Source organism: Fundulus heteroclitus, chromosome 18, assembly GCF_011125445.2.
Source record: "Fundulus heteroclitus isolate FHET01 chromosome 18, MU-UCD_Fhet_4.1, whole genome shotgun sequence".
Taxonomy (NCBI): Eukaryota; Metazoa; Chordata; class Actinopteri; order Cyprinodontiformes; family Fundulidae; genus Fundulus; species Fundulus heteroclitus.
This window is the reverse complement of record NC_046378.1, coordinates 21,344,235-21,369,895: the sequence shown is the minus strand read 5'-3', so window position 1 is coordinate 21,369,895 and position 25,661 is coordinate 21,344,235. Positions and strand designations below refer to the sequence as shown.

Sequence of the window (25,661 nt, the reverse complement as noted above, 5' to 3'; positions counted from 1 at the left end):
CTTAGTTTAATTCACAGAAAAAATGTAATCCTTTCTGTCCTGCGCTCAAATGTGAGCTGTTTTTGTAGAAGCCCTCTGCTACCATACGTTAAAGTTGGCTGTTGGCTAATCATTTTTCACATTGACTCAGTAAGTTGAAGTTAATATTTGATGTGAGTGAATGCAAAAGATGGAGACTTGAGTCCTAACTTGAGTGTCTCCTTAGTCGCAAGAAGAAAGACTTGTGCTTGAGATTTGTTTGTTGCTCAAATCTCTTTACAATATTTAGCTCAGGTAGTCAAGGGCAAAAGTTAGATGTTAACTGTAGTCATCTGTATTACCAAGTATTAAAGACTACACATAGTTTCTATGGGTTCAACAGTATGTGCTAGTAAAATGAATTAAGCTTCCAAGTTCATTGGTTCATTGGCCCTCTTTAAACCAAACCCCCATTTTTCTGAATTGTTGCTCAAAATAACATGCTTAAATCTAACCAGGTTTAATTCAACAATTACAAACTCCATTTAAATAACGTTGGTTTAATGTTAGTTAATACGTGGATACCATGTTTGCTGTGTTTAACAAAGGGAACTTGCAGTAATGAACCTAGGGGGGACACAATTATTAAAATCCTCCCATAGAACTGGGGGCTTCAGACTGCATCTTAGATGCTCATAATCTCCAGTTTGATATTGCATTTGTTTTAATAACCAGGGATTTTACTAGACAGTTTGCTTTTTATGTATGTTGCAGCAACATAAAAATGACCACATGGATAAAAATAAAGCTGCATGAAGCTTTTTCTTTCATGCCAAAAAATATTCAAACGTGTGAGGTGTAAAGTAAATTTACAATTATTTTAAATCCTGGGGAAACCTCGTTGAATGTCGTCACCTTCCCAAAATAATGGCATTTTTTGTTGTTGCATAAATTAACTTAACAACTTATTGCTGATATTGTATACCACAAATTTCAAAAATATTTTACAGCAGTTGTGTTTTTTTGAATGTAATCATTAGAAATGTGAATGTAATCATTTTCTTTTTATTAAGGAATGTTCCACTGTTTTAACTTCACACAGGAAGAAACAGATGTTTCTCCTAGACAAGGAATATCTTGCTGTATATGTTAATGCTACACCTCTTTGTATGCCAACCCCATATTGTAACCCCCCCTTGTCCTTTCTTTTGTTTCTTAACCCCCATGTTCTGAACTCCTGAATCCTCCTGTACCTTCTTTGATGTCTGATAAGGCAAAGAGACAGAGGTAGCCCACCGCAGACTGTGATGAAACAGGCCTCACCTTTCTGGCCCATCTGCCCTCTTTCTTTGTGAAGAGTCTAAACTTGTGTTGGTGTTGGTTTTCTTTCCAGGATAAAAGGGTTATTAAACCTAACTCTATCAGAAAAAATCATAAATTAGAAGTTTGAGTTCAGAGTATAAATCGTTTTGTTTTAAGCAGATGAAATGGCATGCATTTAGTGTGAGAATGTTTTTGTCATTTTTTAGAGATTAGAGACCTGACTAGGACAATGTATTTATCAGAATGCTCATCTATGGCAAAGAAGAGTAGTGGTAAAACAGTATTACTTCATTATTGTCAGCTTTACAGACTCCTACTAATTGTCTAACTGGCTATACATACATATAACAATCTATCTATACTATATATATATATATATATATATATATATATATATATATATATATATATATATATATATATATATATATATATATATATATATATATATATATATATATATAAAATACACACATATATATATATATATATATATATATATATATATATATATAATATATATATATAATATATATTTAATTTTATTAAAGACAAATAATACTTCGCAAAAATATAATGGTGATGGTTAAATTCATAAGAATAATCTAACTTGTAGTCCAGAAGGATCTTTTATGAGGTACTACCATTTGTCAGATTTTTATATCTCCATTTTTATATTGCATAATCAGAGAGTATCACTTTTTAACTAAGGGTGACATTAAAATATTTACTTTATATTTGGTTTATATGTTTTTTGCATTTTTAAATGCTACATGAATATATGCCTGACACAAAAACTGGAAAGGTGTATGGACATCTGAGGGCTAAATGTTCTGCAGAGGAAAAGATTACAGCTTCTCTATTTCTGTCCTACAAAGCTCTTTAGCAGTCTTACCCTTATGTGTCTGGGACAGTGAGCGTGAAGCCTATGTGTTTCATGAGCCTGACAGACTTCTGCAAGCGGACATAATCAACTCTGTCTTCAACTGGCCTTCCCTTGAGAGATCCTTGCTGCGTTGCATGCCTGATTGATCAGACGTATTTCTGCATGGACTTTTAACTTTCTCTACGCTGGACTGAGGAGTGCAAAACAAAGTCAGGACCGGATTATCAAAGACTCAAAAGAAACAGTGGTCAAGATGTTGATCACAATGCTGACTGCGATGTATGTCATGGTCAAAGTTGTAGAATCGGTAAGCAGATCATAATAACATATGGCTTACTAATAGACTACTAAATTAGTGTATCTGTTAACCAAAAACATACTTTCTCTTCTAAAAGTGTTTTATGTAGAGAATATAATTTTTAATGTGGCTTGCTTAAGGCAACTATTGCTATAAACATTAATTTATGTCCCTTGCACTGAGTTTCCTGCTTCATATCTGTGTGTTTCATCAAAGCAGGGTTTTTATCAACAATAGCGGACCTTAAATAAATGGAGCCAAATTCTTAAACTTCAAAAGGAAGAAGAAAACGGACATCCACAAATATTATACCTCACATATAAAACCTTATTTTCTATTTGAGAGACATGAATCTAATTTAACTGTTTTTTTTTCATGTTTCTTTTTTTCTTTTTTGCTTTTAGATAAGTGTCCGACTTGCACAGCAAGAGGAGCCTTTGCCTTACATGATATCTCAGCCTTTGCCTTGGCAAGTTCACTCTGTGTCTCATAGCCGGAGGAGCAGCAAAGCAGAAGAGGTTAGTCTTAACAAGATTTCTACCTCACTGCAACGGATGCCATCTTAAAACCTACAGTTAACACATTTGTTTCTATGCAGATAACCAAATCCTGCCTTATTGTCTCCTCCAAACTGTACTGTTTGCTATTTTGTAGATATAACTGTACTAGATGCCCCTCTCTTTGGTTAGTGTTTCATTTTCATGGATCACCCAGTCCAGTGCTCTCTGGACTCATGCTGTGTTACTCTTAGACAGACCATGTTGAAAATTTGGCAGCCAATTGTAACAATGCATAAACTGGTCACATGATGGGGGCTCCACATAAAGCAGATTTGTCTTTAGAGGGGTCTACACCATAGGCATGGCCAGACATGTACCCCAGGAACACATTCAGCTAAACAAATTTGGCCAATAAACAACAAGCTCCTTAAGATCAACTTTAAAGGATTAGAAGAAAGTCTAATTCCAGTCCTGTTTGTACAGATTGGATTGCATTGTGAAAATTTCTTTAAAATGTACTATAAATGTTCAGAGCGCTTAAAAAACTGTGCATTACGGTGTTCAAACTTTGAAGCCATATATTAGCCAGCATGTCTATTTTGGCTCTAATTGATCACATTGCATTGAAGAAGACTTGGGATGAATGATTTTGACTGTAAATTAAGTTGGAAAGGAGGTAATTAAGTTTTTCTCATAACTGTTTTTTTCTACTTTCATATGCAGTCTTGTATTTCTAAGTATCTGCAGGGATATCAAGGGTGAACAATAGGACTTTGTATTAAAATATTAGAAATGTAACAATTTTCTTTTTATTTAATAGTTTTTATATTTGGATATTGTACCCCAGTACAGCTTTTTACCCATCAATATAGCTGGTCTGCAATACACAATATGAATAAAAAAATTTAAATCATATTTGGCTTCAGTAGAAATTTTTAATTAATTGATATGAAATGAATCACTACCAAGTCTAGAGGTGTTTGCTTAAAATCAGTTTGATGATTTTGAAAAAAGATTATAAAAAAACCAACACATTTCTGTCAAAGTCTAGTTGTAAAAAGTGTGACTGCTAATGAACGAACAAACTGTAATAAATCTAGCAGCGTACTTGTATCTTTGGTGCAATTTTAGGGGCCTGGTTAGAACATTACTTTGGCGATTACCTGACCACACAAGAAAATAATGATGATCTAAAACTGGCCACAGCGTAAGTTCACCTTATGTGGAGAGAGCACACTTTTGACCTTGTTGTTAATGCCACAAAACCGGTTTTCAAGCTGAATGCAGGCGCACAGCCAAATTTGCAGTAAGCACCGTAAATTGGCCCAGTTCTCTGACTCTGGCTTCCCCCGCCGGTCCTCCGCTTGAGCTGTAATCCCAATCAAGAGGATTTGTGTTTGAGGTCATTATTCAAGCTCTGGATGAAAAGGGCGCACAGGTGTGGCTACACATGTGCAGTGAACGAATTCTCCATAAGAACAGCATATTTTGTTCTGTTTCACAAACTACGCAAAAGATTGATAAGCTATCTATGCGCTTGATCTCTTTTCTGTGAAATGAATGTGAACAATTTGTGCTGCAAGTTTCGAATAACCTTTTAATGCTGATAAATTTGTATGTTTTTATCTGTCTCATCAGATGAGGGGTTTATTTGAAACAAGTCTTCTAACCGAGAGCTTTTGGTTTTAATTTGCAGTTTGACGGCTACAGGAGGAACAGCATAGGCGTATACAGAAAGTGTAAGTCAGGAAACTATTTTAACTGCTAACTGCTTTAAATTACTATGAAGTTTTGCAACTTAAAATGAACTATTGAGTGAGTCCAACAGTTTATTTTATACTTTGGCTTGAATAAAAAAAAGTACCTGTCAATAAAAACATAAAAAAATAAACAAATAATTTTAATTTGAAAAGTATTTCTTCCAACATGTTTGCTTCTACTCATACTTAGGCTCCAGTACCAGCAATGGCACGTGTGGCACACCTTTGGCTCCTCCTCTCAGCCCTGTTGAAGCAGAAAAAGCAGCCTCTACCATCCAGAGCCACTTCAGGAAGTTCCAGCAGAAGAAACATAAGAATGACAAATAGATGAATGAGGGTCAGTGTTGCAGGTGCAGCAACTTTCAAAGGCAACAGGAAGCAAGTGGGCCGCATGGGTTCACCTCAGGTTACACGTAACAGCCTCTAAGTAAATCTACATATATACAGAAATTCAGAATAGTTCTAGAAAGATTTCACATAAAACTAAACAGTAACATAAAGCAGTAACCTTCATTACAAACATTGCTTGTTGTACCATTTAGAATTCAAGATGATGGTAAATGTGAATGTATGTACCTGAATCAACAGCAGCACAGTGTTGACAGGGGGATTGTTAAGATGTGTTTTTGAACATATTGTCATTTATATTACTTTTATTTAGAATTTTTTTAATGCGGCAAAAAAAACTGTTAACACATTTTTCATTCAAAACAACGATTTTGAATTTTAAATCCAGAATTTAAATAAAATTGTCTTTCAGACTTTGCTGTATGTTTCTCTCTAATGTTATCTATTTTCTTACAACTTTTTTTTTCAACATTTGGGAATAAAAAGCAAATACAGAATTAGGTTATGGTAACCTGATGTGGTTTCCTGATTATACTGTATATGCTATCATATAATTTGACAAAATAGAAAGAAAGAAAAACATTAGCCCAAAAAAGCTTATCTTAAACCTTTAACAGAAGGAGAAACATTCCAGTTGCTGTATTAGGTCAGTTAGGATCACCAACATTGTTTCTATTAGCTAAATACCAGAATGATGAGGGATTTTTTTAATTGTTGTTTTCAAATTCAAAGGTTTACATACCTTAAGATTACTTTGCTCTTAAACAATTTATGAAAGTCTCTATTGCAAGGTTCTGGTGTTAATTCAGAAGTTATTTGATAGGAGTTTTGAGTAATTGGAGGCACACCACGGGATACTTTTTACCGCATGCTTCGAACGCATCACTTCCTTGTATGACATCATGAAAAATTCAAAAGGAATAAGGAAGAGAATTTTAGACCTCCACAGTCTGGATCCTCCTTTGTACAATTTACATGTGCCACGTACATCTGTTATGCTTTTATTCCACTATCAAATAAGTCCTGTCTCAACATGAGCTGAAAGACCACTTAGCAAGGAAGAAGCCATTACTTCAAAACCAACAGAAAAAGTCTGGTTAAAATCGCAGGAAGCTTGCAAACTTCACAAAATGGATAGCATCAACGGTTAAAAAAATAAATAATAAAAACATTTTATGAAAACCACAATAAAATAGAATTTTGTGCACAAATGGGTCTTCCAAATAGACAATGACCCAAAGTATACAGTCAAAGAGGTTTCAAAGCAATGGGGCAAAATCTTGTATGCAGGTAGAAAAGCCGGGAGATGGATACCCAAAATGTTTGACCACTGTCATAGGGAATTCTAGCAAATATTAAACAATGAAAGGGTGGACAAAAATGCCTATAATTTGGCATTTGGCATTCAGAAATAATTTTTGTGATCTAACCTGCCCTAGAAAAGAAAACATTTAGACTGTCAGACACTGTAAAAAAAAAAAAAGGTTATGTCTTTTTTTAGTTTGTCAAAGTATGTGGTCTGATTTAATGTCAGATAGTGCAAAAAAAAAAAAAAAAAAAGATAATGGATAATTTACTGTGCACTGCTAAAAAACTGTTGTTTTTACTGTAAACCATTGGCAGCTGTGGTTGTCATAAAATCAACATAGAAAATACAGCAAATATGTAAAAACATTACAAAACAAACATTATTTTGATTGTAATGAAATCTAATGTTTACAGGTTCTTCTGTAAAGTTCACATTTTCGTTCTGTTTTTTTTTTTCTACAAATAATTGTAATTATAAATTGATTCTCATTTTTGATTATACCTTTGTGTATATTTTACTTAAAAAACAATATTTAAAGTATTTTATTTACCACCATTTCACTTAAGATGTGCAAATTTGTACTTCCAAAGCTGAATGAGTTTAAACAGAAAATCTGGATATACGTAAAAAGTTCTTGTACTGAAGGGAAACTATTCTAATGCTAAAATTCCTTTCCAACAATAATTAGAGTTGAATTTTCTTTTTAATCAATTTTATACTCTATTTGTTTGGCTGTTGTTCGTGTTTCTTCTTTTTAATTTAAATGCTTGACATCTGACCTGGTTACAATGCGGTAGCTTGAAACGTGATCAAGTGTTTTCCCCGGTCTGAAGACTGATGAGTGTTTAACAGATTTTTCTCAACCGATCACCCTGACAGAATTAAATTAAACTATGAACACTGTTGTACACACATACTTTCTTTTTACATTTGAAATGATTTTGTGTTTAAAAGCATCACTCCTAATACTATGAGCTTTACAAACCTTTTCAGAGCTTTTATCCTTGTATGTATCAGAAGTGGTTCTGAAATACATATTGAAGGTAGGCAAAGCACACATTAAACTTCCTACAGAATTTTGTTATTTCATCTTTACTACTATACAGATTTGAAAAAATAAACAATATCATCACAGTTTATAAAAAGATAGCTTTATTGCACAAGGTTTTGAGCACTCTTTTTTCCCCCTTTTGTTTGTTTTTATAGAAAAGAGAAGAGTTAAACACAAGCAATTGCAAATTGAAGCAACATTTCCCAGTAAAAGTTTAAAGAACAACTGCTGGATCCTTAAAATTCTTATTTTTTATTAACCTCATTTGAAACAGTTCAATTCACCTTTTCCCGCGTTTTTCTTTTATAACCAGGAAATTTTCAGAACATGCAATGCTGCTGCCCCTCCCCCAAAAAGCTGAATAACAAAGAACAACCTCTAAATCAAGGAACCTGTGATAAAGTAAAAACAGAAAGAGATACAAAAATAAAAACTAAAACAATGCAACAAAATGCCAAATAAAATCAAACTATGTCATCAGTTCACATTGCATGGTCCATTCTGACATGTTTCATCTGGTCCGTGAATGAGGAAAAAGCAGTTACTTGTATAATTCTATACGTTTTCATTAAATCCTCATCACATTTCCTGTATTTCAAAAGTTTACATTGTGCCCTGGTTGCTAGTGAAGATGTCGAAAATAGTACTCATTAATACAAAACACTTCCTATGTACACAAGTCCTTTCTCATGATGTAGAAACAATTGTATAAAGGTGAGCAAAAGGCTACAGAGGAGGGAGGAGGGGGAGGTTCTGGCTGGTTGACAGATGTTGAAAAAAATTGATGTAAAGTTGGACTTAGAAACATAGGGAGTATGTAGGTCAGTTTGAAAGTATGTTGTCTGATTTTAAAGAAAATTCTACCCCAGATCAGTTAGACATCATGCAGTTTGAGTTGCGGGCCTGAATTTCATATTAATTTGGTGCATTTCATATTTTATTTAAAGTGTTTTTTGAGCAGGGTGAAATGATTATACATTTTGCATTGCTTCTAAAACTTAGTGAACCGGTTTCCATATACTTGATCATCTCTAATCCACACAAGGTCAAGATGATTCATTCAGACTCAAACATAGGAATGGACTACCCCTGGTATTTGCATACACAGGCCTAAGCAAGTTGCAGAGAAACTGGTTTTTGTAGCGCTCAGCAAGGCTCTGGCGTAACTCTGACTGGATATTTCACCACTCTTCCCTTCGCAAGTTATAGTGTTTATAGGGTTTAGTTTGTTGGTTTCCTGGATCAGACTCACATTACACTTCTAGAATTGCTTAAAAAAAACAAACAAATTTACATACCCCAGTTGGACAACAGTTCCAAGCATGCATTGTCAAGCAGGAACACCCTTTTATCCCCAAGTTTCAAATATCAACAGGCTGATGAAAGTGAACTAGAAGAATCAGGGGGCAATCCTAATTTTTCATTATTGCACACATTTTGTGCAATGCTTGAGAGTAGGTACAGTGTTTATAGGTTTGAAAGCCTAATTTTATCACTTCCAGAAACGCGTCTTGTTCTTCTGGTCAAGGAGCTCAATCTATGCCTTTCCTGACCCCAAAACATTTCTCTAAAGCCATTTGGCTTGTCTATGTGGGCAGCTGCAAATCTCAGTTTATTTTGAGTGTCAATTTATGCAGTGAGTTTCAATCCACTTTAGGCAGTGACACTCCTGTCTCAGCATCTTCCAATTTATGATAGACATGAGGCTTGGTGGTTTCAATGTTTTTTTTTCTTGAGCATCCTAACTAATTGTGTCTCTTATAAGGGTGACAATTGGGTTTGCTCTTTGAAACATGTGTAAATCATGGTGTTTCAAAAGAACAATGATCCCAAAGACATATAAAACATGGCTTTGGAAGAAATAAAGTTGGCTAATATTAAGCTTTAGGAGTCAATGTGACCTCACCACTTTAAAGTCTTTTGCTTAAAGGATGGTCAGAGGGAAAATAATCAACCAATTAAAATGAATACCTATTTTACAACGGGGAGTGCTCAAATATCTACCCAGAATTATGCAAAAGCTCAATGTCGACTAAGAACAGCATGTGGTTTCTTAGCAGCTTGCCAGGGGACATTTATCCAAACAAAAGTGGGGTTGCATGGATGTATTTATGTCTGTACGTATTCTTTGGACAATGTGTGGGTCTAAGAAAGATTCAAATAAATGAAAACATGTTCACCCAGGTCTTATTTTGAAAAAAAAAAATCATTGAAGTTCCATATTTTATTTTCAGTTCACCCTGATATAACTTAACTTGATATAATCAAAAGCCTAAACATAACTGGGATTTATACCCATGATGAATGTACTGAAACCTTACCAGAAATGTAGTTATGTCTCAGGGAACCCAGCAAATTATACTGATGTAGAGCATTTTGAAGTCATTTTGAAGAATAGAAATCTCTCCGGGAGACAACCACTCTCAAATTTACTAAACTTGTGTCAGTCTAATGAAAGATTTTCAAATCTATTGTATACAGATATGTGGCTCACAAACTGTTTCATCTGGTAGAAACTAGGGTGGAATTTTCTTTTTAAAATATTACATTCACTTTTAGGCAAACTGACCAGGAATTGGAGGGGAAAGCATGTTGGTTGGATGTTTATTTCATCAATCCAACCAATATCCATACAGCTGGAGTAAGGAAGCCCTTATGGAGAAAACAGGCTTTATCCTTTCCCAAACTCATAATTTTCCCCAGGACAAATGTTTGCATAACTTAAAATGAAAAGGCTCAAAAGGAAATGCATCTTAACACTATGAACAGAAGTCAACACACCAATCTTGAATTTCAAAATACATAAAAAAAAAAGTATTACAGTTATCCGCAGTAATAATTGTCACTGGCCTGCAGAAGTACCTAAATCTGTTTGTGTTCATCAGTTGTGGTTTGGTAGGGGCATTGAGTCTGTGAACACACATATTTGGAAGGTACAATACAACAAAGCACAAGAGGCTGAATCACTTTATAGGCTTTCCTCTTTAACCGTTTTCTTTTGCAACATCACACTTCCTGCACTGTCTGAGACCACAATAAATCCGCAACACATCTCACACTATATTTTCACTTTGCTTTGCTTGTCCTCTACACAATATCAAGGGAGCTAACGTCTCCTTTCCCAAAGCCCAGTTTCACCAGTAACTTTCACACCATTTCCTTTCTCTCCGAGGTCTTCCATCCACAGTTGTGCTACCTATTTATGCCTCTCGTCTTCCTTTTTCTTCCTTCCTTTAGTGTGATGCTTCTCTTGGAGCGATTGTCTTGTGATCTTTTTTTTATAAATATTTTCAATTAGAACGGCTTTTATATGTCTCTGCTCTTTATTCATATATTTGCTATATATTTGAATAGAAATATATATGTACATACTTTTTGAAAACAAACATATATGATATCTTTTACTTTTTTCTATTGCGAGAGCCCTGATGTTACGTTTTACCAATGTAAAACTTTTGGAGCAACTCTTTTTTTTTTGGAACCATAATTGTTATGAGATTACAACCTTTGGGATAAGAAATGAAGAATGATAAACAGGAAATAAACATATGTCGTTTCAACCATAGAATTAAAAATTAAATTCAGAAAGGTGGAGAAACTTGAAACCTTTTGTTTAGCAAATATCTTCAAATTCAGTTACCGCTGTATATAATTTCAGTGCTTTTTCAGTTATATTTAAGATCATACAAATACATTTCTCTAAATATCTGCTGAATGTGTGCATTCAAGCTGTCACTGAAAGTTAAGAATTTCTGCCCATATGTGCATATTAGATACCTCTTCTTGGATTGGTCGGTCTTTGTCTGGCCAGCATGCTAGCAGTACATCACAGTGACACTGTATGGATATGATGAGGGATATGTCAGGAGGAAAGAAGAGAGGGAATGAAAGTATGATGAAGGTGATGGTGGAATAATGTTATTGTGAACTGTGAAGGGGTTTCATAAAGTCTTTGTCTAGAATAAAGTAAATAAACCAAAAAGACCCTGTAATGCCTTGAAAAGCTATGCATACTCCTTTAAGTTTTTCACATTGCCTTAGCTGCAACCTCAAACTTCAATGTCGTTCTTGTAGATTTTACATGCTAGACCAACACAACGCAGTCCATCATTAGGAATTTGGAAAAATAAATCTAAAAATTTAGAAAATCTGAATCATGAATATGTTTTGATCTAAAGCATTCCCTTATTTGCTCTGGCTGTAGTTTTTTTTGTTTTTCCAGAGTGAGAAAGTTTCAAGTCTTTTGCAGACTCTTACAAATTTTCTTCCAGGATTTCTTCCTGTGCTTGGTTCGATCCGTCTTCCCTTTAACCCTGAACTGTTTCCCTGTCCGTACATTAAAGTCGCTGCACATCGCAACATCATGAAGCTTTTAACGCTATTATCAGCACAGAAAGTTTGGTTTTCAGGGTGATGTGCAATGTTCGTTTTCTCCCACACATAGCAGTTTGCCTAAAAGGTCAAAAAGTAACATATTGGTCTCATCTAAAATTAACCATCTTCATCAACAGATTTCTAGAAATCTTCGGTAAATACCGTAGACCTCTTGCCGGCTTTTCTGATTAATGCTCTCAGTGCCCACCTTATCAATTTAGGTGGACATCAATGCGTTGGTAGGGTCTGGTAGGCAGTATCCCTTAGTCCTCATTACTTTGTAAACTTTTGTTCTCCAAAAAAAACTCTGAGGTCTTCACAGACCAGCAATATACCAATGTTAAATTACACAAGAGTTGACTTTTTTCTAATTAAGTCTCTATCAAAACAAGATAATACGCAAGATTTGATTCAGGGATATTGGTATAAATATGACTGAATATAAACGGAATCCACAGGTTTAACGTTCTATAAAAAAAATGTGAAACCCATTTTTGTTCTTCTTTACAATTATGTGCTGTTTTTTGTTGGTCGGTCACATAAAATCTCAATGCATTGAAGAGTGTTGTTGTAATAGGCAAAATGTGAAATAATTCAAGAGGTGTAAATTCTTTTGCAAGGCACGCTATTTCTAATCTTCAAGTGATTTTTTTATCATTTTGTAAGCAACAGATAACAAAATAAATCTAAAAAAAAAGCAAATCGAGTTTAAATTTTGTTAAATTGTCAGCATCATAATTATCATGCTGTTTCTTCATCAGTATATAAAAAGAAAAAGAAATGTGGAGGGGGGGTGGTTCTGTTTTGACACAGACTTCTGCCCAAGAATTCAGCATACAGATTGGTATTAAAAAAGGTCCATTATTGGTGTGTGCCTGCCACATGTACACAAATATATTTACACCCACACACACACACACACGCGCACACACACAAACACACACACACACACACGCGCACACACGCGCACACATGCACACAGATACACACACTCACTCACTTACAGGCTCATGACATTACTCTTACTTGGATCCGTTCGAACTTTTTCTTGGAGCGCATGGGATCATATTTTCATTGTCTGAAAACAAACTTAAATGTTTTGGGAAAAAAAAGAATATAAATTTTGCTCAATGATGCTTGACATTTTTACCTTCTCTTTCATAAGTCTTTCTATAAAAACTTCCATTAATGACCACAATGCTGAGTCATCCATTGCATGTACAAGAGTTATTCCACTGCCTCTAATGTATGGATCTATGATGGACTAACCTTGCAGTGACACCAAGGCTGGTGGTTTGTGCATACAGCGAAAGCATCCTGCCGTGGCACAATGCTGCGATATGAACTCGTCTTTCATTAGAGAACAGAAAAGTAACTTTTTTTTTTTTTAAAAAGGAGAAAAAAAATGAAACCATACACATCTTCAGCAACCTGGTTCAATCTGCAACTGTTTTGTTATAGAAAGCAAGACACCGCAAGTTAAAAGCATTTTGTGCATAAGTTCTGTGTCCTTGCCAGAAAACGAAAAGATGGACTGAAAAGATAAATCATTTTTGTTTTGGCAAGTGATTTCCAGGGTGATTAAAAAAAAAGAGAGAAATGAGACAAATATAACAGAAAGCAATCAGGCAGAAAGAAAGGCAAGCCCCTGTGCTGTGGACACCCAACTCTGACCCCTTAAAACAGTTGTGTTGACGGGAGCCCAGTCAGCTCCCTGCAGGCCGGCACAGCACAGGCACTGACGGGTAAGCTGTGCATGTGTATGTTCTTCGCCCAATTCACCATAGAGGCTCCAGGCAAACGCTGGCTGAACCAGCATTGTATTAAGAGTTACAGTGACAGGCCTCGCTAATGGCAGGCTACACAAGTGTGTAGGACTTGGAATAGGCTCCTGACCCCCCATCCCTCTGCTTCTGAAGTCTGCCTAATCCCGATGAGCTGCTCTCCAGGAGAGAGTCTCTGGATCCTCCCATTTTGGAGGAGGAAGAAGAGGCACCTCCAGGGGTCCCCCCTGTGGCCCCCGCTGCCCCGCTGCCGGAGGAAGATGATGGGCCTGCCGCAGCAGCAGTGGCTGCAGCAGCAGCAGCAGCACTCTGAGCCACAGAAGCAGAGGAGCTAGGCATGGTGAGAGTCCGCTGGGGAAGCGTGGAGCTGCTGGAGCTAGCAGACAACCCTCCGCTTCCACTACCTCCACCACCACCCCCTGTTGCTCCTCCAGAGGATGCCCCAGAAGAAGTGAGGTTTGACAGCCCGGAGTGGCCCATGGTCAGAGCTTGTTGCTTTGCGGAGTCCATAGTCACATGACGGCCCTGGCTGTGGTATGCCCGTTGGGCCAAGCCACGAATAGAGGCTTCGCGTGGTGGAACCACTGGACACGGGTCATGATGTTCTGACTGCTTTCGGAAAAAGGGATCTGACTTCATGTAGAGGGGAAGGTTGCAGTAGTCACCTGGAATAGAAAAAAATAATGTCAAATGTAACTTCAAAATCCTGCTCAAAACAAAGGGCTATAAACTGCGCACTAAAGTTATTCAAAGTTATCTTGATCGCTAATGTTATCATATTTAGCTTGCAATTTTATTGAAATCATAGCATAACAAACTTATACAAAGATTGTAGTGACACCCCTTGAACTCATTAGTAATTTTTCATACTACTATCCAACTGGAGATTTTATGAAGTAAACCAATACAAAGTAGTACATAAATGCAATGTGAAAGTGAATGGTTTTCTGGTGTTTTATAGGTAAAGAAATGAAATGAGAGGCTTGGGTTTGTATTCAGCCCAAAGAGTCAATACCTATTGACTGCCCTCTGCTGAAATTACATCTGCAGGTTATCTTTTTCAGTCTCTACCAGCTTAGCATATGCAAAGTTAGACACTGGACAGTGGGGGTGCCAAATGCATGCCAAAAAAAGAAAATGTGTCCATTTCCATCAACTTTGCAATTATTTGCTACTTTGCATTGGTCATCTTAAACAATTTGAATAATAAAGACTGAAGCTATGCCAAAGGTTCAAGGCAAATAGGAAGTCTTGCAAAGCATAACTTTAATTCACAGAAAGTTTATTCCACACCATTTATGTTGTAATTTTCTGTTCTCAATAAAACAAACGTACTTATATTAACATTTTGATGTTTTCTCAAAACCATTTTAGATTTTAAATACAGAACATAATATTTTAATACATACATAAATTGTCCCAAAAAAAAAAAAAATGGGGAAAATTGAGGAAATACAGCTGGCACTTACTCTTGGCGCGGTGTGGAATGGGCACAGCTACATTCTTGCCACGATCATAGTCTTGGGGTTTGGGCGGTGAGGCAGTGAAACGGCAGATACCGGGCTCTGATGGTGTGCTCATAGACGTCATACTGTCCGCATTGTCATTGGTACCTGTAGTCATCTGATCAGATGAGCTGTCAGATATAAAGCACTCTGTAATCTCAAATTTGGCATGTTGCAGGTGTTCCTCCAGTTTTGCATGCTCGTAGGCTCTTGCCAATTCCTCGTAGGTGGAGGAGGCGCTCTCCGTGGATACCATGCTGTTGCGGCCCTTATCTATGACATAAGAAAAAGTACATTTTGTACGGGCTTGTAAGTACTCAAGTGCACAAAATCACGTTCTCTTCCACTCCTCTGCATAGTTTATGTGGTACATGCTAATGGCTGCAAGTGTCATTTCACTTTTGTGCTAACCTGTGTCCTGTGAGAGGCTGGCACTATAGCTGTCGCTCTCTGTGACAGTGATGCCATGCTGAGAACCAACTGTGCGCCAGTCTGAAGTGAGAGTGCGGGCTGGCGTAGAAGCCTGACACTTGGTCAGAGTCCACTGACTGGAGTAGCGGTTCCTGATGCTGTGGGCTGACTTAACACTCTTCCTTGACACTGGGTCTGGTGGCAAACGAAAAAACAAAAAAAAAACAAAAAAAAGAACAAATGAGACACGCATATGTACTGACTGAGTTTACATTCAGTAAAATGGATGGACATTTACAGAACCAAAACCACACAATTTAACATTTGTGAACCAATATTTGTCCCCAATACCGTGACAAAAAGTTTAAATGTGACAAGAAATTGAGCAGAAAAGCAGAAATTTTCACAGCTGATGTTTACACCAATTACTCTATAATAAATATGGCATTTGCACTAGAGGTTTCTGGTAAAATGAACAGTGATGGAAAAGAACACATACTGGTTCCTGGTCTGATGTCAGACATGTCTATCAAAGGACCTGTGTTTTGGATGAGGGCAGGGTGATGGACAGATACACCAGTGCAGAAGCTCTGAGGATTTCCAGTTTGGTTGAACTCTGTGTCTGTCACAGGAATGGTAGCCTTGTCTTCTCCTGCATAAATAAAATGAATGAAGCTCATCATACTTACAAATTCCCAACTGTTTATGAAATACTTCAAGTGATGACTATTTGATCCAGTAATTCTGTGAAACATGCACAACCTTCTCACTGTTCCCTCACCGATTTGCTTGATGCCTTCTTTGTCCTCAATTAGCAGCTGCACTCTGGGGATGTCAATGTGTAGCCGTGGGCCCTGAGGAGGTCCTTTCACTGGTGTGTCAAAGCTGCGGTTGTTTTTACTAATTCAGAGAAACAAGACAGGCATACATGATCAACTGTGTCTTTCAGAAATTGTATAAAGCTGAATTGCAGGGTAAATTGAACTTTTATTTAAATTAACTTAAATGAGATTTTTGAAGCAGGGCTACAACAAAACTTTGTCTCACCTGATGAGCATCTCTGCCAGGCTTTTAGCATCTGAAGAGAGCAGGAAATAAAGCACACATAACATTATGTACACACACATATATATAATATACTGCTCAAAAGAATAAAAAAAAGAACAAAGGGAGTTACATTGTGTTTTTTAAGTGTTTTTGGACAGTTTATTATTCTTTTAACAACTTAAGAGTTAAAAAAAAACTCATGTTTATACATATCTTGAGGTTAGACTCATCTCTTTGAGGAACATTTCAATTTCAAATATTTTTAAAGTGTGAATTTGTTAAAAGGTTGTAAGGTTGTAAACTCTCTTGGCACTTTTTTTTATTTTAAATTTTATTTTTTTTAAAGCTTTGGGGCCCCTGTGGCAATGGACAACTTTTACAAAATTGTAAGCCCCTGTCAATCATTACCTTTTCGAAATATGAATCTAAGGATGTAAAAAATGAGCTTCAATGGATTGCAATGTTATTTATTTAATTATTCATTCATTTCTTCCTTTTCTATGCCTATATGAACTGTTTGTCCAATTTCTGCAAACCATTATTTATGATACCATCATAATGACAGTGTTGGAATTCTGTTATAGCTTCTATCTTGGCTTAGCCACCCCAAGATAATAAGTGGTCTACCCTTTGAAAACGGTCTTGACAGAATCCCGTAAAAAAATAAAAATAAACAGGAGACGGGGGAAAAAGCTGATGGCTTGTCTGAGCTGGGCTGAGGCAAAAGCGGACTTCTGCTGTTTTAAAACAAATCCAATCAAAAACTATATTATATGTATATATATATATATATAATATTTAATATATTTTCTAACCATAATGTATGGGGCAGGTTTTTACATGAAATTCTTCCTGTGGAAATTAGCACATAGAAAATGTGAAGTGTTTTTGTTCAGAGTAAATACTTTACTAGTGAAATAGCATTAAATAAAAATTTTTTGACTGTTTTGACATGATTCAAGCCAGTTTCACAAAGGAAGATCATTGGTGGGTGATTGCCTCTCACCATCATTTCCTCTGTAAATAATTATTAGCTTTTATTGAAATAAATGACAAAGAAATTGTGGTTCTCACAATGTGAAAGAGATAATGGTTTAAGTATAATACAACTTATTTAGCTAATATCGATTTGAGACGGAAGATGTTTTAAGGCAGTAGAAATGCACTCTGATCCTAGCCCCTCTCCAACTAGCATTAGCCTCCGAAGCCAACTACGGTGAATTTGCCCGGTTGTCTTGATGGAGTTAGCCCATAAAGACTTCTCGTTCAGGCCTGTTGACACCAGACCTGAACGAGTGGGAACCAAAAGAGGGGATCCCTCGCTCCCAGAATATTGCTAAAATCCCATGTTATAAACCCAACACATTGGTTATAATCTTATCTTAAAGGCTGGTTGTATTGTTAAAATGGGTGATACTATGCCAAGGTAAGTTTATACTTTTATAACTGTTTATAATGTTTAATCAGAGCCTCACTTTTGTTGGGTGCTAATGTGTTCACGTGTTTTCTCTCTTCTCACACATTCACTTACCTCGTAGTCTCTTCAGCCTCTTCTCTTTGCGTTTCTTGCGAATGGCAACAAACAGCAGTGCAACACCAAGGGTCACCAGAATCACAGGACAGCCGATGGAAAACAGTTTCTTCACATCATCATTTTTTTCCAAGGGGGATTTAATGGGAGGAATGGTGCCTGTGCACAACCAAAAAGACATTGGCTACAGCTCCGCTGTTACTATATTGATTGAGGTCACCATGTTAAAAAAGCATAAATATTTTAGCAAACCAGCAAAGAGAATCATTCATACAAAGAAAATGTTAACAAAAAAACAGTGTCTACTTACTGCCATCATAGTTTGGTGTTGAAAACTGAGAACTCTGGTTGCCACAGCCAGCACTGTTACATGCTTTCATCTTCAACTCATACCAGGTGCCTTCACGCAGTTCTGCCAAAAACACATCTGTGGTGGCGTTGGTACGGACATTCTGCCACGTCCACATACCTGTACAAATACAAACTCATATCTCAAGTCTGTTTTACTTTATTATGAGATCCCATGGAAAGCAGACACTAAAAACAGGTACAATTTTAATAAATATGGTATTTCTATAGATTTTTTTTCAAGAATATCTTTAACTGACTAAAAGGGAAGAACAAATGTCCCACCTTTTGGTCTGAACTCCAGTGTCACAGACGTTATCGGACAACCGCCACTGGCCCAACCCTGCAGGTTCATGCGAGCGTGGGTGGAGTTAACATAGGTGAAGATAGGTTGGTCCTTGTTGAACTGAGGTTCTGAAACAGCAAAAAATGATGTCACATCAGTTTAAACCTGTTTATATGCTTAAAGATCATTAGTACTTGTTTTATATTAAAATACACAGTAGCATCGGTACAACAAAGAAAAAGTTAATGCAGCATGCTTAATCCCGCTGAGTCACCTTTTAGCCAATATTGGTGCGGGACTTTCTACCCACCAAAACTTATCCAATGCCTTTCCTGAAGGCTAGGCTATGATGGCTGGACATTCCCATGGTGTTTAAATTTGTTTAGAATTTTGTAAAGATGAATGTGGATCTGGCTCATCCATTCTCAAGGATGAGCCAGACGTTGAGGTATGCAGTTCTCTTCTTGATAGAGTACCTTGTTTATTTTGATTTCCTCATGATATATAGACAGAATCAGCATGTTAAGAGGTTGCCTTAAAAGACATTCACAGGTGCTACACCATCCTACCCATCAGCACTTCCCTCTATGCCTGCACTTTATTTCTACAGTGTCTCCACTGTCACCTCTGACACAACTTGACTAGAGGTCTTCCTAATAAGTAGCTTATTATCAGATTTGAAATTAACTGCATTTTTATATCCTCCTTTGTAAGTCGCTTTGAATTAAAGCATCTTTCAAAGGCATAAACATAAACACAGGTCATCAGAACACAATCACAACATCATCATCCTGGTGTTCCCAGCTTGTTTAAAGGTATAGCAATCTTAGTGCATCTTAACTTCTCACGTTGAGTAAAGTAATAAACAATCACTCTTATTCATTACTCTGGCATTTAGCAAATATAAATTATTTTGCTAATCATAACTGACCTAAGACAGGAAGTGTTTAAAAACAAGGTTCTGTGTCTGTTCATACAGTGTAATTAACCCTCTGGTTTCAACTATACAACAATATTTATTCAGTTCCAGTTAGTATTGATTATGTCATTGCGAAACTTGGCCCTGGCCAGTAAATTACATCTGCTTAATTTTCTCTTCTTCCTTATGCTCATATGAGCTTACAGTAGTTTTACTCCCAACAAAACCTTTTGCACAGTTCCCTTCTTTAGCTGTCAGAAATAATATTACACAATACAAGACAATACAACTTTATTTATAAAGCACTTTAGTAACAACACAGTTGACCAAAGTGCTGTACACCGATAAAAACAACTAAAATACATAAATACCCTTGCCAGCTATAGCATGCAAAATTAATAAAACATCAGAATAATAACATGTATAAAAGCAGACAAAAATATTAAAATAAAAAATATATAATGAAAATAAAAAAAACAACTTCTCAAATTGTTAAAAGCCAAGGAGAATGTGCTGTAATTTGTTCTGTAACTCTGAAAGTATCTACAGTATGCCCATTGGAACTTTAATCATGGCCACTGTCAATACTTCATGAAATTGACGTTTCTCTCTAACAAAGCCCTGATGTGCACTGAGGACAACATCTAAGCTGTACTCAGCTGTCTTACCTAAGCAACAGTAAAAGAGCGAAGTCAGAGGTGACTGAATACATTAAGCTGCAGCTCTTTTTCCTATGCTTCCCTCTGCAGCACCTCTAAACTCACATCTGGGTCTATTCCTTGCCTGCAGCAATCTGTCTCGTAATAACAACAGAAATGGGAACGCAGACATTGATTAACATTCACCAGTTTTGATGATTAGGGTATAAGCATTCAGTTTATATTAACTTGAGGCATACATAAATCACTAAAGCATCCTCACAAACACCGATAGCCCACATGTGTGAGTATCAGCTTTAGGTACACATGTGCAGCAGGCTCTACGTTCTTATCTTCGAGAATAAGTGTTGCAAGTCTTTTTGGCTTAAGGAAGCTCCATTTTGTCTAAAAGGTTCTTGGTTCAAATTCTCTAAAGGTAACACTTTTAAGTTCAAAGTTCAAAGCTAATTTCATATGAAAATTTGTGTAAAACTCAACCCCTAAACCAAAGATACATGCAAAATACACAAAATAATTCAACATTTCACACCCTCACCTCGCCCATGGGTCTTTGCTTCAATGATCTCACTGATGCGTCCAGCTCCAACGCTGTTCTTGGCAGCCAACTTGACTTTATACCAGGTCCCACAGCGCAGGTTCTCCAGTTTAAACGAACGCTCTGTTGAACTTATGAAAACATCTTTCCATTCTTCTGTGTTATCTACAGAGTACTGCAGCACAAAACCTGCACAGATTGAAAGACATACAATAGGAATAACACCTATTCTTTTGTACATGAGTCCAAGTATACACCAAAATAAACAACAAAAAAAATATTTCATGGGAGAAAGGGTTTACACACTTCATATTTAACTTTTTTTTTCTAACAGATCTCTTCACATTACATGTGGAAAAAGTTAGGAGATTATTTGTCAGCCCCTTCCAAACCTTCTTATGTTGGTACCTTTACTGTCCACCAGATGGCAATGAATGACTGCTCTTTGCTTTCAGTGAAGCCAAAAAGAGGAGGAAAGTGTTGCTGCTTTCCATCTATGCCGCCATTAGTTACCTACAAACCCGAAGCCTGGGATGGCGCTGACTGAGCATCTATGCAAATGTGGGTTTGCAATATGGTGACTGTGTTTTATAATCAGCTTCCTTGCAGAGCCAGCTCCCTCCTACTCTGAAAACCTATCAAATCCTCTGTGTGTCTGCCTTTTCGTCACCTGTACGTAGTGACACATTTCTGAATGTGTTCACTCTGTATTGAAATTGTTTGTGCTGTCTGATTTTCACTTATTTTCTCTCCAAGAGACGGTGGCAAAGAGTCTGAAGAATTGTATTTGGTGACTATATACACAATTTGAGCAGTGTTTTACAGTCTGCCACGGAACGCTACAGTTACAAAGCTGCAGCAATGCAAAAAGAAAAACTAATTTGAAAATAATATAGATTTTCTTTCCACCTTAATTTGTTGGTATTATCAGTACAGTTTTAGTACTTTTTCTTTATTTTTCCTAAACAAACTGAATGAAAAACTCAGAAAGAGCATAAACGTTTCAGGTGCCAAATGAGAAATAATGCAGAAATGTTTTGTCAATGGGAACCTTTAGTAAAAAAAAACAAAAAAAACAGATAGGACTTTTCAGAAGATATACAGACAGGAGTATACATAAAACAATGTATACATTTACAAAAGTGTGGAGCACCATTATTTGAAATACAAAGCTGGATGTCATGCAGATGTTTTTGTTGCTTTCCATTTGTATGAGCACATTGAACATGCAAAAATGTTGCAGGGTTACTGGTATGTGGTGTTCTATTGGGTTTGGATATCTTAAACACTTAATTAAATAAATTTGAAATCTAGTTTCTTTATAATTCCATCTTTTTTTCCTTTCTCTTTTTTCACATAATGCACAAAATTGAACCCTGGATGAAGTTATTTATTAAGTTAGGAGATTACTGAACGGATTGAATTTGATGTATCATATAGGTCAAAGCTGAAGTATGAAATTAGACGGATGAATCTGCAACGCTCCCACCATCCCCTATCTTGACAAATAGGATGAACAAAGACAGCAGCTGAAAATTCATTTGCATGCATATCCATTCAGCCACACACGTTGCAGCCTACCACACAAAGAGATCACCAATAAAGCGATAATCAGACAGACGCACGTTCAACAGGGAAACAAAAAAAGCAAGACACCATTCAATGAATTAATAGATCAAATAGAACAGTAAAAATGTGACAGGTAAAAAAAAACACATCAAAAGCAAACACTGATGGACAAGCTTGATTTTTGCATGAGTAACTGTATCATTGTGGTGTAGTGATGAAGGGGATCGGTCTGTGGCATTGCGGAGGTGTTTAGGGAGCCCAGGTTGCTTTATTAACGAACTTCAGTTTGTTTGCTATGTTGAGTCTGATGTCTATCATCTCCCTCTTGTCAAAACTCCATAGATTTTTATATTGGTTTAGGTCAGATGAGTTTACTGGCCAGTCAAGTACAGTGGTATTATCTTCATGAAAGCAGGAATCTGTATATTTGGTAGTGTGGGCTTGCTCTAAGTCCAGTTGGAAAAGGAAACCAGCATCTGCTCTAAAATTTCCCTAACTTTTCTGTGCCTCATCAATCTTCCACCATCTGGTTCCTTGATTTTGAAAAGAAATACAAAATTAACTTTTATCCAAAAGGATGACTTTAGGCCATCAGCAGTCTAGTCACCTTGTCTCTGGTTTAGCAGTGGTAATACAATAAATGTGACAGTTTTAACTCATGTCCTGAATGTCTGTCTGTGGTGAAGCACTAAAGTCAGTTGTGGTCCACGGCATTTCTGAATATCCTGCAAACTCTTGAATGGGTTTCGTGTCAAAATCTTCCCCAGTTTGTGGTAGACCTTGTTGCTGGTGACCCCTTCTTTGCCACGTGTTTTCCTTGCACTCAGCTTTCCAAAACACGCCGGCTTCTTCTCCAAGTAAAATTAAAGGTTTGTTTCACAGTTTCTTAAGAAACGTTTGTGGCATTTGATGACCTCTAGCTCGAGATCTACAATTCTTAGACTGTTTAGCCCTGAACTAAATACTTCTGCAGTGAACCAACTTTACTTTCATTCTAATTGTGAAAACGCACAAAAAAGGAGCATTTGGAGTCATTTTTCAGCATTAGATCCTCCATTAAATAAGAATTAGTACAAGTATTAGAACCAATAAATGGACTGGTGAAATCTGAATGGATTATTTTACAGATCTTATAACACACATTTGTGGTTTGTGAAATATTTATCTGTGAAACCAATAATCTTCTTGGCTTAATCTCCAAGTATTGCTAAAATCACATCCTGTCTTGCGCTCATTAAACCAGTCTGGTCTTTTAATTACAGCTGAATTTATTGTTACAACCCCAGATGTTGGGACAAAATAAAGAAGCCTATAGTTTTTGGTAACATAAACGTACCTCTGATGGAGCTGCCTCCGTTGTCTCCAGGAATCCAGGCGAGAGTAATGGAGGAGGTGGAGGTGGTGGAGACAGTTAGACGAGGCTGATCTGGGGGGACTGTGAAAGAGCGCAGAGAGTTCAGGGCTCAATATCCCTTGTTCTTGTGAAATAATGGTTGTTTAAATATGGATTGTTGAATAGATCTTTCTGGACAAATATCCCATGTGCCATCTGAAACCATGTGCTCATACCTTGCACCAAAAGGTTGACTATGATGGTGTCGAAGCCCAACGTGTTGGTGGCTGTGCAGGTGTAATAACCAGAGTCTTCAGCTTTGACAGATCGCAGCACCAGCGTCCCATTGGCCAGAATGAGGCGCTGCCCATCGAGAGACACTGGGATCGCTGTGTCCTCACTAAAAGAAATGAAGAAACAATTTTCATTAGAGTGATATACTCGCAGATACATATAATGTGAGCAGGCTTGCATGCTAAATCTAGAAAATTAGTCTCACCTGTCTTTGGTCCATTTTATCGTAGGTGTTGGTTCACCGACAGAACTACAAGGCAGACGCATTTCTTTCATCCAAGGAGTGGTTACTGTACCTCCAAATGATAGGATTTTGGCAGGAGCTGTTTAAGGGTGCGAAGAGGGTACATTTAATGTACATAAAAGAAAAATGGAGTAGGGTAACGGACTGAAATATTACAATCCAGGTAACATTTGATTCTAATGCAGCAACATTCACATTTATGAGCATCAGTAGCAAAGATGCGTGAAAAGCTTTACAATGAAATTGTTTTTCACTACAGTAGCACAAACTTAAACAAAACACATAGAAAAATCCAATATTTAATTTGAGTTTGTTTACGTAGTTGGAAAGAAAATAGCACATTAAGTAACAATTGTTCCTTTTTTGTTAGTTGGAGCACACATATTGGTGTTCCTGCTGTCAATACTTCTTTTGGTCACAGTACACAACTTATTGGTCTGTAATACTTTAAAAGGTTGTATGCTCTCTCATTTCCAGCTCAGCTTCAGCTTCAATTGGAGTAAAAGCAGCTAACTGAGAAGGCCATAGAAAAAAAGGCCATAGAAAAGGCTTATAACGTAAATGGTGAAGCACTTTTGTGTTGATTTGGTCATTTGTTTGTTATATTATGCTACTTTAATTGGACAATGTTATCACTGTTAAGCAAACAATTTTCTAAAAATACTGAGCATCCTCCATGTACTGAATCTATACAGTACATAATTATTTCAAAATACAGAAAGCAAATTTTTATTTATTTATTTAATTCATAAGAAAAGCAGACAGACAGATAGATAGACAGATTAAGCATTGATTTGATTTTATTTTTTGCTGTAATAGACAACGGCGTATGAACTGAACACCTCAAGCACAGGTCCCTTTTTTTAAGGTAAGATGCTGTTATTTGTCATTAGATAGATAGATAGATAGATAGATAGATAGATAGATAGATAGATAGATAGATAGATAGATAGATAGATAGATAGATAGATAGATAGATAGATAGATAGATAGATAGATAGATAGATAGATAGATAGATAGATAGATAGATAGATAGATAGATAGATAGATAGATAGATAGATAGATAGATAGATAGATAGATAGATAGATAGATAGATAGATAGATAGATGAGGACAGAGACAGAGCATTGTGGCACAAAAAATAAATCCTCTCAGTCTGTCCTTTTTTCAGTGTCACTCCACCACCTACTCACTCTTTTTCTTTCCCACACTGGTGTCTTAATGGTTGTGCTCTAGTGCACTTATGTTAAGGTTAAATTAAGGATTGAGTGTGCTAGCCTGGATTACTTTTTTTGCAGCTGCTGAAAGGATGAGCCAGTCCCCCACAGCAGCACGCTAACAGACCTTTTGCCCTCAGAGGTCAGAAGAATGAGCAGATAAAGAAAAG

At 36.6% G+C, this 25,661-nt stretch overlaps 2 protein-coding genes across 3 annotated transcripts in view; one reads left to right on the top strand and one right to left on the bottom strand.

Annotated features, from left to right (window-relative positions):
* Window positions 1–2,192: 2,192 nt before the first annotated feature.
* On the top strand, window positions 2,193–7,854 carry LOC118566793. The gene is made up of 4 exons (XM_036150193.1): window positions 2,193–2,474; window positions 2,870–2,983; window positions 4,662–4,704; window positions 4,916–7,854. The coding sequence occupies exons 1-4, from the start codon at window positions 2,421–2,423 to the stop codon at window positions 5,050–5,052; spliced, it is 348 nt and encodes a 115-aa protein (XP_036006086.1). The 5' UTR covers window positions 2,193–2,420; the 3' UTR covers window positions 5,053–7,854.
* The window catches only part of LOC105936545 (Down syndrome cell adhesion molecule-like protein 1 homolog), a 145,245-nt gene continuing 127,253 nt past the window's right edge, over window positions 7,670–25,661 (bottom strand). The window contains exons 23-35 of one of the 2 annotated variants that reach the window (XM_036150191.1): window positions 24,234–24,351; window positions 23,971–24,134; window positions 23,738–23,836; window positions 20,833–21,021; window positions 18,719–18,847; window positions 18,396–18,554; window positions 18,086–18,244; window positions 16,555–16,585; window positions 16,289–16,407; window positions 16,046–16,159; window positions 15,508–15,702; window positions 15,061–15,369; window positions 7,670–14,256 (exon numbers count right to left, since the gene is read on the bottom strand). In XM_036150191.1, coding sequence (XP_036006084.1) covers window positions 13,667–14,256; window positions 15,061–15,369; window positions 15,508–15,702; window positions 16,046–16,159; window positions 16,289–16,407; window positions 16,555–16,585; window positions 18,086–18,244; window positions 18,396–18,554; window positions 18,719–18,847; window positions 20,833–21,021; window positions 23,738–23,836; window positions 23,971–24,134; window positions 24,234–24,351 — 2,375 coding nt within the window. In that variant the 3' untranslated portion in view covers window positions 7,670–13,666. Of the gene's footprint in view, window positions 14,257–15,060; window positions 15,370–15,507; window positions 15,703–16,006; window positions 16,160–16,288; window positions 16,408–16,554; window positions 16,586–18,085; window positions 18,245–18,395; window positions 18,555–18,718; window positions 18,848–20,832; window positions 21,022–23,737; window positions 23,837–23,970; window positions 24,135–24,233; window positions 24,352–25,661 lie in introns of both variants that reach the window. The other variant, XM_036150190.1, reaches the window with a different exon arrangement.

Bases quoted from the DNA above. Each gene is read 5' to 3' on its own strand.
- LOC118566793 (XM_036150193.1), top strand. From the start codon at position 2,421: ATGTTGATCACAATGCTGACTGCGATGTATGTCATGGTCAAAGTTGTA. The intron at 2,475-2,869 runs GTAAGCAGATCA...TTTTGCTTTTAG, and splicing joins TGGTCAAAGTTGTAGAATCG to ATAAGTGTCCGACTTGCACA. The intron at 2,984-4,661 runs GTTAGTCTTAAC...TTTAATTTGCAG, and splicing joins GGAGCAGCAAAGCAGAAGAG to TTTGACGGCTACAGGAGGAA.